Source organism: Triturus cristatus, chromosome 2_1 (genome assembly GCF_964204655.1).
Source record: "Triturus cristatus chromosome 2_1, aTriCri1.1, whole genome shotgun sequence".
Classification (NCBI taxonomy): domain Eukaryota; kingdom Metazoa; phylum Chordata; class Amphibia; order Caudata; family Salamandridae; genus Triturus; species Triturus cristatus.
Window position 1 is genome coordinate 1,182,066,959 of NC_140581.1, and position 14,421 is coordinate 1,182,081,379.

General features: G+C 42.0%; 1 protein-coding gene across 2 annotated transcripts in view; it reads left to right on the forward strand.

Annotated features, from left to right (window-relative positions):
- DNAH6 (dynein axonemal heavy chain 6) overlaps nucleotides 1-14,421 on the forward strand; it is a 2,458,578-nt gene that overhangs the window by 521,863 nt on the left and 1,922,294 nt on the right. For both annotated transcript variants that reach the window (XM_085636629.1, XM_085636630.1), the window contains exons 14-15: nucleotides 2,815-2,967; nucleotides 5,328-5,579. In XM_085636629.1, coding sequence (XP_085492755.1) covers nucleotides 2,815-2,967; nucleotides 5,328-5,579 — 405 coding nt within the window. The remainder of the gene's footprint in view (nucleotides 1-2,814; nucleotides 2,968-5,327; nucleotides 5,580-14,421) is intronic.

The following is a 14,421-nucleotide window of genomic DNA, read 5'->3' on the forward strand; positions in this document are numbered from 1 at the left end:
ACGCTCGCCTCCATATGCGTCCTCTCCAGGAATGTTTAGAGGACCAGTGGGACCAATTCTCGGGGAACTGGTAGGACAAGATTACACTATCAACTCATGCAGTGAAATCTCTTCAGTGGTGGTGCTCCCGGAAGAATCTCCTGTGCGGAATGCCCTTCCACCTACTTCCACCGACACAGACAGTAGTCACAGATGCTTCACTGCTTGGCTGGGGAGCATATATGGACCACTTACAAGTACACGGCCTTTGGTCCTCAGAGAACAAAAGTATCACATCAACCTTCTAGAACTTTGAGCAGTACACCGGACTCTCAAGGCTTTTCACCCATCATTCACGACCACCCAGCTGCTAGGTTCAAAACCGACAATACAACCACCATGTACTACCTGAACAAGCAGGGTGGAACGAGGTTCAGACCTTAGGCACAAGAAGCCCAATTGATTTGGCATTGGCTCCTTGCCAGGAATCTAACACTGGTGGTGGGTCACCCAGCATGGTTCTCGACGACAACCACGAGTGGGTTCTGAACGAAGAAGTCGTGGAAAGTATTTTCAGTCTGTGGGGCACACCTTCTATAGATCTGTTCGCCACAAAAGAAAACAAAACGTGCCTCAACTTCGCCTCCAGATTTTACCATTTTACCGACTGGTCGAACACATTTCTTTACGCTTTTCCTCCAATACTGTTAATACCGACAGTCCTGCAGAAACTGGCGTCCACAACAGCCCAGATGATACTCATTGCCCCAGAATGGCCGAGACAACTGTGGTTCCCGGACCTCCTTCACTGGTCTATCCATCCACATCTCAGGCTACCTTGTAGACCGGACCTCCTCACGAAGTTCAAAGGCCAACTACTACATCCCAGCCTGTCATCCTTGAGTTTGGCAGCATGCCTCCCTGAGATAATTCAGTATGGTCATTTAAACCTGCCTCAGGTTTGAATGGACATCCTAAAGGAAGCCAAGTGACCATCTACACGAACAGCTTATGCCTTTAAATGGAAGCGAATCTGTATTTGGTGCTCTTCTAACCAGTTTGATCCCACTTCCTGCCAGGAAGAAGCTATTCTTCCCTATTTATTGTCCCTCGCCAAATCGGCCCTTCAATACTCTTCAATAAGAGACCATCTTTCTGCTCTTACAGCATATAGGAAAGGTCCTTCACAAATCTCTTTCTTTACAATTCCAATCATTAAGGACTTCCAAGAAGGGTTAAAGAAGGTTTTTCCTCCCTTTAGACACCCTTCCCTTCCATGGGAGCTGTACGTAGTTGTGTCTCGTCTCATGCTTCCTCCTTTTGAGCCAATCCACAAAGCTTCTTTACAGAATCTCACATGGAAAACTACTTTCCTAGTGTCATTACATCAGCAAGGAGTGTTAGTGAGATTCAGGCTCTCTGCACCCATGAAGCTTACACGGTGTTCCGTTCCTCTAAGGTAGTGTTACTCACCCAGCCCAACTTTCTCCCCAAAGTGGTCTCAGATTTTCACGTGAATCAAACCATTTGCTCACGTTTTTTTCCAAACCCTTCTTCTACAGCGGAGAGGTCTCTCCATTTGCTGGACGTAAAGACTGTATTAAAATTCTATTTGGACAAGACTAAAGCCATTCGTAGTTCTCAACAATTGTTCATCAATTATGATCCAGTCTGCACAGGGTTAGCGACTTCTAAACAATCAATATCTAAGTGGATTGTCTCTTGCATTCTCTGCTGCTATCAACTAGCCAATAAATCCCTTTCTGGTAGGCCAAAGCTCATTCTCCCAGGTGTAAGGCAGCTACTGCTGCCCTTATGAAGAATATCCCTTTAACAGATATCTGTAAGGCAGCGACATGGCAGGTCTATCCATACATTCACTAAGCATTACTGCCTTGACACAGATGCCAGAATGGATGCACAAGTAGGTCAAGCATCCCTCAGGATTCTTTTTTGTTAACGGAATTTCACATTTGGTACTTTTCTGTCTACTCCACCGTCTTGGGGGGATGAGCTTGCTACTCTATTCATCGCTTATGACCATACATGTAAATTCCCTACGAGAGAAGGTATAGTTTCTTGCCTGTAATTCTAGTTCTCTCTTAGAGGTATTTCCATGATAGTCATAAGCAGCCCTCCCTCCTCCCCGGTGGAGTGGACTCATTATCTCATGCTAGGTTTACTATCAAGTATCTATAGCCTTCAAAAAGAACTGAGGTAAATGTCTCTGGCTGAGCATGATGGGCTATTGGTGGTCTCTCTGCTCTTAAAGGCACAGTTTTCTTTTTCTATACTTATAATGGCAGCCTATGGGCTACAGGGTCAGACATTTCTTCATATCCTTCTATGCATAGCAAAAGGCTTTGTGAAGCTTCTTTTTCTGTGCTTTTACAAAAAAGATATTTTCTGAGACCATATATTCTCACCGTCCCTTCTTTTGCCAGTACAAAATAAAGAACTCTGATCTCTGTGGCCTTTTCCTAGGCTGCATTATGTAATTCTTAAGTGACTTTATTCAAGGCCTTCCCAAAGAAAGGTGAACTTCATCACTTAAGAATATATATGAATAAAGTGCTCCGGGGTCCCCGTACATGGGCGGGATTATTCATCGCTTATGACTATCATGGAAATACCCCTACGAGAGAACTAGAATTACAGGTAAGAAGCTATACCTTCCTTATTATTAAAAAAAAAAAGTCCCATTGTGTGACATTATGCTATTGTCAATAAAACATAATGAATTAAAAAAAAACTAGTAGCAGGTATGAAACATGTTTTAATGTTTTTACAAATCGTCTTTTTGTATCTAAGAGATATATGTTATACTTCTCGTAGGCTATCAATGAGATTCTACCAGGACTTGCCAAGAAAAAGATGGACACCATCATCAGTGAAGCACAAGATGCCCAGTTCAAACTTGAGTTTGTCCCAACAACAACTATAGAATATGTTAATTCTTTGATATTCCTTGATGAGATTCAAGAACGGGTAAGTTCGGATTATTGAGTCGAGATCAAATGGGAATGAAGACATTCATGAAACAATTTATCAGGGATAGTTAAATTAGATCCACATTAGCAGTATTTTTGGTGTCCTGTTCATGATCTTAATTTCTTCAATACTTTACTTTGAACATTTTATAAACCTTCACGCAAATACTAGGGGGTCTTAACAATCAAATGACACACGAAGGGGGAGGGGGGATAGTTTTGTTTCTGCTGGACTGTTGAAGTACACATACCAGAGAATGTCAATGGTGAGTTATGCACACTCGATATTAGATCCAAACGTCCATATGATTATGTGTGTTGACACTGTTTAAATGCCAATAAAATATGGTTTCAAAAAATAAAAACAATCAAATGACACATGTTTTATAGGTCCCCTTGATAAAGCGTCACCGCAGTTATACCACATAAAATGGATTCTCTTTGCCATCCTCACCATTGTTCACCATTGTTTCACATTACTTGCTGAGCATTATTGTAAAACAGCTACCTGGTGAATGATGTCACAATAGATGCTAAAACCCCAACTGACACCATCAAGGAAAGTAAAACTGTATCGTTGGTGATTGTTAGAGACTAGGCAAAGAGAATTATTGGTTTTTTTATCTTAATTTGATTAACCCAATAATAAACACTGGTTCTGCTGTGTGTGTGGAACAGAGGTTAACTTTATAAATTTATTTGTAATCTCATATACTGTGTTTATAGTTTAGAGCCAATGCAAAATGTATTTTTAAAACTTATAAACTATTGTCTCAACTGTTCTAATATACATTTATCTAATTTTTGGCAAACAATAAGTTTAACTTAAGTACACAAGTGCATCTCATGTTTTTTATTCATAAATGAGACTTTTTCACTGGTAAATGAATTGGCTCACATGTAACATATAGTACAATATAGTGCAATATTATAAGGGGAAAATGTGCAAACATGAAGAATTTGATAGACATTCATATTCCCACCCTGAATAAGTTTGTGGATTTATATCTTTCCAAGGCTAAAATATACCCTTACACAGCTGGTAGTAATGAAGAGCCAGCCCCATCCCAAAAATTTCAATATGCACTCATTACATTTATGTATGTGAAAATAGTCTAACAAGGACACTAATTTGGTATCCACAATGAATTTCAGAGCTACCTGTGGAAAGTTGCAAAAGTCTCTCCTTCCCAGGAGCACTCCTGGAATTTCTTGCCCGTTGCAAAGAAGTAAGAAACGTAGGCGTAAGTGGCAAGAGCTCTTTGTTTACTTTTATTTTAAGAATCCGGTCCATAATGTCATTATGGTAATGGACATGTAGTGGGCACACTTTCACTCGTATTTCTACACTGGACACATTTTGAAACTATTCTGGAGTAACAGAACTCGTGCCTGTATTTATTAAAATAAATAACATTAACCACATATTTCTAAACAAATGTATATCGATTTGGATTCAAATAGGACACAGTCGACACAGTAGGTTACTGTGTGATAAGCACATGCCACTATCCAAAGTAGTGGCTTTATCAGTACGATGCAAAAGAGATCAACATTGCACTCTTGAAGAGCTGCTCCTCATTAGGTTAACGTGAGGCAGCTGCGGAGGTCACCACCAGCTGAGGGGTATGAGACATATCCTAGAAAAATCAGTTAGTTCATCATGTCTTAGAGCACCAAATATCCTGGCAAAGGCTTTGTACCCACGTTCCTCACAACGAAGCAGCCAGGCTGATCTTTTCTGATCAATTCAAGCCAAGACAAGTTGGGAGTGTGGTGATGCAAAGCCTCATCTAACAGGCAGAACAACACATCATCAAGTAAGTGAGAAGATCCAGTGATAATGTCAACTGCTGTTTAAAGGATCCTGGTCTCAGTACCATCTCACCCAGCAGGTAGAACTGTTTTGTATACCTAACTTGCACTTAGATGCACAAACATTTTTTGTGAATTGTGCCCTGACACACAAAGTAAAGTAAGCACATTTAAAATAGAAAATATCCCAGGAGCAGAGTATGCCCATTGTTCCTTTTTCACAAAAAGGGTGGTAACATTCACACCTCTCTCTTTAGAATTAAGAAGGGTAGACAAATGTATATGTATATACATATATATATATATATATATATATATACATATATATATATATATATATATATATATATATATATATAATATTATGTGTGTGTGTGTGTGTGTATACACACACACACATATACCTATATACAGGTTTTAATAGTGTTTGAATTATTGCTTATATGAGCGTCATATAATTTGTTCATGCATTTTGGTAAGTTTTTCTAATCTAATTGATCAACAAGCTGCATTCATAGAATATCGTTGTATCTTTTTCTTCAGATCGAATATCTGGAAGCAGAATCTACTGTTGTGACCTTGATGTATCAACTCATTGAAAAGTATCGCATCCCTGCACCACCTGAAGACCTTGCGCTTTATGCCACTCTTCAACCATCAATTACCGGAGTTCGAAATGCCATTGATAAGTCATTTGGGGAAAGAGATGGCAGCCTCGATAAATTCACCCATAGCTTAGACAAAGACATTGCGGAATTGAACAGAGAAGTAAAAGAAGTGAAACAGAAAGCCCAGGTAACCTAACATTTCACATACACATGTCCATAGTATACACCTTGTACGTTAGGGCATGGACATTTTTGACAATTTGCTTTTTAAGAGATGCTGTGTTTCATAGTAGTTTTTGAAAGTGTTTCTCTTTCGTGAGGGTGGATGGGCTTTTATGCAAACAGCCCATATATAGATTTCTGCTTCTCTTCTACCCACTGCATTGCATTCCATGATTATTCTTTATTAACACTCTCAAGACACCATTCCCACTGATACTCATAAATCCCCACATCCTAACACTACTCATATGCCAGCACCTTCCTTATAATGTCCTCTTTGCCACTAAAAGCACACTACTTTCCGATGTTCAAATACCAATTATTTTCTCAGATCAACTCACCTCTCCTCCTCCTAAAGCGTTGTGATGTGTACGCCACGGATGAACAGTGTCACCAGATTCGACCCATTCACCTAAGGGCGATTGGCTTGTTAGTGTGTTCTGAAAAACACCCACTATATTACTTTTCAATATGACAGCATAGATAAAGAAACTAAAGAGATTCAAAATGCACCCTGTTCCCACAGTTCATAAGTGTTTTGAAAAAAAAAGCATTTCTTGAATACATCTAAATTACAGATGTCAGATCATTCATTTCATAGGAACTAGTCCATTCCTCCGACGTGGCATGGATTGGAAAATGGACGTAGATTTCTAGTATCAACTTCCTCAACTCAACACATTGCCTATAAAAGCTACACCTTGTAGTACATTGTGCAAATTACAGAAGTGATGAGTATTTGAACCTGCCTTTCTTGCACTCATCTCAGGAGACCTACTTGTAAGTAAGACTTTATTCATGTTCAATTAATTTAAATCATTACATGTATCGTCCATTGCACAAAATAAAATTAAAATCGTTAACATATTATGACTTTTAAAAAGTGAGTGCAAAGAAAATTAATTCCAGTGGTATGAAAACAAGGCTAAAATACTGGACTGATAAGATTTACTACTGTAAGCTTTAAGACAGCAATATCCGAGGTTTCAAGGATTTGGGATCTAAGGACAGTTTGTCTGGTAAAAACTCCTTGATCCTCCTGCATTTTGTTCCCACAACTGCACATCCCTGGGGTGCACGAAATCCACTGACAGCTTTTAAAACGGTGTCCGAGGTTGCTCAAGGGAGAGACTTAAATACACTGTGCCTGATGCAAACTTGTTAATCCTCCTTCTGTTTGGGCATGGGCTGTACATGGCTGGTCTGTTAAGTACGAAGTGCCTGATGCTAGTTTAATAACCCTCATCCTGTTTGGGGGCCAAGCTGTACCCGACTGGTCTCCATGCAATGTAGGGGGTTAGCTGGTAAAGTCTCCCTACACTTACGTTACAATTTCCTTCGGTGAGTGGTGGTTCCCAGTCGGAGATTGACCAAACCTGGCCTGCATAAGGTTGTAGCGCCCCTTGCATGACCCATACATTTATCGTTTTACATGTTGAGACAGCTCCTATGGGCTATTAGCGGGGTACACAACCTATACAGTGTGGGTGTTTTCAGTTGTTGTTGCTCCAACTAGTGAGTGACTAATAATGCTGGTAAATTTCCCCAATCTGGCTAGGGTCTGGGGAGTGTTTTTGATGTAGCACAGATCTGATGCCTCCCTGCAACACTTAACGCCATTCAACCGAAACAAGGGCAGGAGCAGGCGATGTTGTTTCTCGGCCAGTTTGAGGCAACAACATAATAGATGAAGCCAAGATTCTTTGCGATATTTACATTGCCTACAGGGGATTGCTTCCTCTATATTAGCCCAGACGGGGTTGAGAATTTTCCTGTGGGCCTGGGGAGAGAAAGCTTATTAAAAATATGACTGTGCCTTCCCTGAGCTGTAGGAATAACCAGTGCTTCTGTCAACGGATTGTGCTGAAGACTCCCAATGTCTTGTTGGGAGGACAGAAGCACTTGCTTGTTCAGTTTTTTTCCAGACTGAGAGTGAGAAGTCTTGCATTAACAGGCTTTCTGTCCTATCTTCAGGGAGCTAATTGCTGTTGCTAGCTGTAATTGCCACAAGGATCCTGCTTCCTCAAAGATTACTCTCAGATGGTGTTTGAGCGAAAACTCAGGGGCCCACAGGACCCTGAGATAATACTTTAAGTCCCCTTGTCCAGTGAATTCAGGTCTCCAAAAACCAAGTTCTAACCTTACTCTTGATCTTTAATCAATCAATCAATCAATCAATCAGGGATTTGTAGAGCGCACTACTCACCCATGAGGGTCTCAAGGCGCTAGGGGGGCGGGTTATCAGGCAGCTTCGGTCATGCGAAAAGCCAGGTCTTGAGGCTCTTCCTGAATGCTTGCAGTGTGAGGCTTGGTCTGATGCTGAGAAGGAGTTCGTTCCAGGTTTTCTGCCTTGTCGTGGGGCAAGTTGAGTTGTCTTATAAGCCTTGATCTCGGAGTTTGTTAGAAAGGTGTTAAGGGCACCGGGTTAGGCCATGTGCCCTTAACTGACAGCTGGAGTCAGTTTTGCTCTTAGTGCATGGGCATGCTGTTTAGCTTTGTAGACGATTGCTGAGATGCTTTAGCAGATGAATGACTGTGGAGCCCCTGGTTTTGAGATGCCTTAGGTGAACAGCTGAGTTGGCCCTTTCCGATACCCACACTCCAAGGTAATTGTAGGCTTGACCTGTCATTATTTGGAGGTCCCCCAGCTGCCATTAAGATTGGTTTTATGCAGATATTTGCCATAACCAATTATTTTTAGTTTTTTCTAGTTCGCGTACAGATAGTTCGCTGAGTTGTAGCGGTGAAGTGTTTTGAGGGCACTCTGTAAGGCTACCCTGGTGTGGTCCATGATGACGGTATCATCCGCATACTTCAAGATTGATAAACGCAGCCTGCCCAGCCTTGTTGGAACTAAGCTGGCCCCTTCCAAGGCTGTTCCCAAGTCATCTGTATAAATACTAAAAAGGAGGGGGACCAGTACACAGCCCTGTTTGAGACCCTTGTTAGTGGGTACTCTTACACTAACTGTAGTAGGGCTTGTCTTTACCCGGACTCATGTTCCTTGATATAATGATGAGATCGCCTTCAGGAGCTGTGATGGAATCCCCCAGGCGATTAGATTACCCCATAGCCTTCTCTGATCCACCTTATCAAATGCGGTTCTGTAGTCCACGAAGCAACAGAAAAGAGGGGGTTGCTTCCTCCTGACCGCTTGTGTGGAAAGATATGCCTGGGCTATGATGTTGTTCATTGTGGAGCAGTCTGATCAAAAGCCTGATTGGTGCAGCAGGAGAATGCCCTTGTCCGCAGTCCATGTCTCCAGCTCTTTTGAAAGGATGCGTGCGTAGGTCTTTGCTTCTAGACCTAAGAGAGCAATTAGCCTATAGTTTGCAGGGTTGGAACGGTCTCCCTTTTTATGAATGGGGAAGAGTATTGAGCCCCTCCAGGACGCCAGTATTATTGTTGTTTCAAATGCATGGTTGTAAAGTGGCAATAGTATTGTCTGCCAAAATTCTGGCGTTGTTTTAAATATGGCCGCCGGTATCCTGTTGGGTCCTAGCACCCCGTTATTGCTCATTTCCTTTAATAAAGGTAAGTACTGTGCTTTTTGTAATTAATATGCCCTGTTGGTCCGCTGGATCCAGTGTTGGGCAAAAAGGCGACGGAGCTATTCCGTTTGCTTGGCCGGTTGAATATAGCTGGTCCACATGACTTATCCAATCCCTTACTGCCACCCCATCTCTTTGGTGGGCCCTGGATTGCCAAAGCGGTTCATGTACCTACATAGTCGAGCATGGATTTTGTCTTTTAATAAAATGAAACTTTTTAGCCACTCTCATTCTTTGACCTCCTTTTTATGCTGCCCTACTTTCTTCTTGTGGGTAACCCTAAGCAAGGGGATGGTTTGATATTTTCCTGAATTAAAGCCTCTTCTCCTGGTGGCTAAAATCCTGCTGAGGACCCGCTTGCTGGCAGTTATTTCCTTAGAGTGACTAGCGATCTGAGTGAATGGCAATCATACTGATTTTTCAGGTGGCAATTACCCCACGCCTTCAGGAGGTCTGCCACAAGGCCCTCCCAGTGATCAGCTGCAGTTTTAGGACTATTCAGGTTGCAGGTTGTCTTCCTTTCTCCTACTTAGGTTGAAAGTTTATCCCTAATTTAATCGACCATTTATTTCTATGTAGAACTTTGTGGTGCTCTTCCCCTGTTAGTTCCTCCAGTGAAGGTATGACTAATGAGTTTGATCAAACTAGATGCAATGTTATGCATAGGGGTCTGTGATCACTTTGTCGCTATCATCAATTTCAAAAGCATGGAAAGTGGGAACCAGCCCTACGCTAACAAAAATATAATCTATTATCAACGTATTCTTGAAGGTGGGTTTGGGGCACCATGTGGGAGAGCAGGCTTCCTTCAAGGCTTGGGGCGAGGAGAAATTATGATTAACAAGGAGAGCGTGTAAGGTTGTAGTCATCCCAAGAGGCTCAAGACTGTTATTGTTTTTGCTAAATCCCTGGTGTTAAAGTCCCCAGCTATATCTGTCTGGTGCAACTTGTATTTATTCAGCAGATCGTCAATGGTATTTACTAAAAAGTCCAAGGCCTGTTTCTTCTGATGCGGTATTGGGTTAATGTAGCAGTTAAAGAGAAACCGGTGCAGAGGTTGTGAGTTAAACTTTATGCCATTGATTAACCGGGCTTGAATTGTGTTTGACTTAATGAATAGTGCCATGGCCACTATTTTCCAAGCTTGTTTGATAAAAATGGAAAGGCTGCCTAATGGCCAGCCAAACGTGTTTTGTGGAAGTATTATGAAACTCGTAGTACCCAGAGAGCTTTGATGTTGCTGTGGCCCATGTCTCCTGGAGGAATAACATGTCCCCTTTCCGAAGGTAATCCAAGGCGGCTTTCTCCTCAAAGATCTGATTAATGCCTGCCACGTTCCATGATGTTGGTTAGTTGAAGGGCATGGTCTGCTTTGTTGTTGATACTGTTTATTTCTTGATGGGGCAAATGTTAGGGATGATGCCCGTGTGACTTCCGAGCCTCAATAGATTCCCTTTAAATGGACTGAAGTGTGTTCAAAGGGGAATAGAGGGCATGAGGATATTTCTCCTGGCTTAAGGGTTGGATGTCTATTCCCCATTCCGCTAAATGAAACCCTTTCTTGAGAACTGCTATTTGAAAGTGCTGTTGGCGGAATTCCACCAGGGTAGATTTGCCTTGCGTGTTACCTCAGAGGTTTTGAAAGCTGACCCGCTTGAGGTTGTCTGACTGAAAATGGGCCAAAGATGGTATGTGTTTGAATAAACGCAAAATATTTCTCCTGTTCAGAGTGTCAAAAGGCCCATTGGTGAACTAGCTCAGGGTTAGCACTACCTCGTACGTGCGGAGTGCTGCTTTTGAGGTGGATTGCGTTACAGGCTCCAGCCAAGTTGCTCGATGTAGAATGGGGGGGACTGGGACCTTGGTGACCTGTTAGCAAGTAACCTGTTGGGCTGTTGGCAGTCTTATGGTCAGTGTTGGGCTGCTGGTTAAGCCGGTCTGGTGATGTTCTAAGGCATGGAGCTGGGGCTACTTTGCCCGGGAGTTTTACTGGAAAAGACTGGGTGCTTGCTTCCTTTTTCATCCTGGATGGCTGTTGGTCCATCCTGTGCCCCGGGACGAGCCTGTCGTTTGATGTATTCTCAGTTGGTGGGAAGCTCTTTATTCCGTTGGCAGTGCCTCCTGGTTGTGGGTGATTAGTCATGGCTGCTTTAGAAATGAAGATTGGGTATAGTGGAACTTGCGTGGTGGCTCTCGTTGTAAGACTGGTCAGTGAGGGTCTGGTCGATGTAGGTGGCTGATGCCCCACTCTTTTGGCTTTTACTTTTTTTGTGTTGTTTCCTCAATTTCTTCTTGCCCTTCCGAGCAGAGGGACTAGTGATACCCTGTTGCAGGTAGGCGCCCCGTTGGTGAGTACTACTTCTGATATACCCCTAGAGCGGGGCTAGATTCAGATGCCATGGAATGTGGTTCAGAGGGAGCAGGTTGAATCAAGGGGTCATGTACGTTTATAGTATTGGCCACTGAGTTTGTAGATGAGGCAAGGAAAGCCTCTTCTGCACTTGCGGGTACGTGGATAACATTGCTGTTGACTTTCAGGCTGGAGGATTCTGAGTTGCCTTTTTTCCCCCTCGCTATTGTTATTATCTCACCACGGACCTCTGGTAGTAGCGCTCACTTATCAATTATGGTGTCACATGAACAGGAGCACTTCTTGAGGTTCAGGGTGTCTACGATGTTCTGTTCGATGGTTCCATCCTTATTGCTTAAGTTAACCAATCGCTGCGCAATGGATTCCAAGAGATCTATTTGTTGTCCAATATTTGAGGACTGTCATAGAAATGCTCTTGCTATAGAATTATGAGCAAGTAGCAAGACAAGCTTGGGTTTTGACTCATGGGCAGCAGGGCCAAGTCAAAAGTACTGAATAGAACAAAAGGGATGCCGGTGCTGCACTGAATTTTAGGGGAGATTTTGTCAAATGAATAGATTAAATCAAATCCATTTTAACCATTTATTGGCTGTTTTTAATCAAAAAATATTTATGCAAATTTTTCTTATTTTTTGCACGGTAGTATTTAGAACATTTCAACAATATCAGTGAAAATAAGGACAAACATTAAGAAACATTTCAAATATTTACATAACATTACATAGACACATACATATCATCACACCACTAGCATACCTCAGACATTCAGACAATGGAACAACATTAGTTTGACACTTCTATATACACAATAAGTCCATAAGTGAGAAGCATTTGCAATCTTTCAACAGCATATATTTTTAGATTTGTTTGGCAGTTTTTTTAACTGAAGGCGAAGACAAGTCAACGTAGGTCAACGCGTTTCGAATCCCTTCACCGGGGATTCTCATCAGGACCAATGCTATCTGGGAGAAAAAAGAAGAACACTAAGTTGGACCAAATGCTATCTGGGAGAAAAAGAAGAACACTAAGTTGGACCAAATGACCCCTCAATCACAACTATTTCAAGGCCGCTGTGTTTCAATGGTGAGCCTTACCTAAAATTTGACGCAAAAAAGGGCTCTAATTGGATGGTAGAAGGACTTCAAAAACAGGATCTGAAAACATTAGAGTGAAAAAACAGTATTTCAGAAAAAGATTTTGAAAAAAGAGAGTAGAGAAAAGCAAAAGCGCTTCTATCCCTGTGTCCGGTCACTGAACACTGTATTGTACTCACTGTCAGATGTATGTGTAGTCAACTAGACACGTCTTTGGCCTCTTATTTCAATCAGGGCAGTGTGGAAACGCTTGAGTCCGGAGTTAAGGGTCGAGGAACAATCACCGGCCGAAATCTGCATGCCAATTAAAAGTCGACTTTAGACCATTGAAGTGCGTATCTTTTTTGGCTATTATCACAAGCGCAATCGTATTCTCTACATAGTTTCTAAATGGCAAAATACCTGATAATTCGCATGAGTTGCGCGCCCTTGGAGCCGACGTGAACCGTGCACCATGACAGGTGTTTGAAATCGGTGGTTACGGCCATTTTAAACTCACAACGAGGCTGACTCGAGCGGGGCGGTTCTGGAGGGGTTTCTGGGACATGTAGTTTTGTCTCGTAAATGTCCCGTGACGGTGCAAGACCCCGAATTTGTAAAACTTCTAAAAATCGGGACAAATTATGAAAACGGTGCAAGTGATGTGAACGGCGCCAAATTCAGCTGTGGTTTAGCTTTAGACAAAAATATATTGGTTTTTTCGTCAACAAAACTTTATTGCACTACAGTGGTGGATGGTTAGCTCAGCTTTGTAATGTTACAAATTCAAATGAGTGTTCCTTTTGAAATGGCCTATTCTCATGTTTGCATTATTTTAACAGCGTCTAGCCAGAGAAATTACATTCTTTTCCCAATGGGGCCCGTATTCCAAAGAAAATTGAAGGTTTCCGTCAAGGGAAGCTAAATTGGTGGACGATACGCTCAGCTTAGTGATGTTCCAGATTCGAATGAGCATTACTCTTTAGGTGGACTCGTCGAACATTTGCAGTATCTAGCCAGAGGTTAGTCGTAATCGTTACCCAATAGGGCCCGTATGCCATATGAAACGAAAGTGTGTACGTCATCAAAAAAACCTCATATGTGAAATGGAGCGTTTTGGACTACCCCAATCAGGATGTGTGCAGGAATATTTACAAGTTAAAAATCTCGGACAGCTCATTTAATCCTACAACTGATGTGTTAAACTTGATGATAAGCATCGCCTCTCTCTTCACCAGTTTAGCATCAAGGTCGCCTCCTCGGTCATCCTGTGTGACTTTTGAGATCACAGTCCATCTCACATCTCTTTCTGTATGGTTATTGAGATACCAATGATTCACCAATGGAGCGTTAAGCACCTTCTTGCGTATCCTCGATTTGTGTTGCTGTATTCTTGTCCTTACTTCTTGATTTGTTTACCCAATGTAGAGTTTGTCGCAAGGACAAAGTATCCCATATACAACAAACTTTGTTTTACAATTTGAAAAACAATCATGTTTCCAATGCACATCCCTATGAGTGAAATGGTTTCCTTCGATTGTGGAGTCACAACAGACACATGTCCCACATTTGTGATGCCCCTGTATCGGGGGTAAATTCAAAAGGCTTCTTATGTCCGGACTTTTTGTTTTGGGTAATGCAGCTCGGACTAGCTGGTTGGCAATACTTTTATCTTTTTTAAACGCAAATAGCGGGATCTCTTTAAGCGAGGCGTCAAGATTTTTAATGAGATGCCAATTTTGAGATATGGTCTTCTTGAGCCAATTTGCGGTGGGACTATAGGTCGATACACATACAATCCTGTTGGTTTTT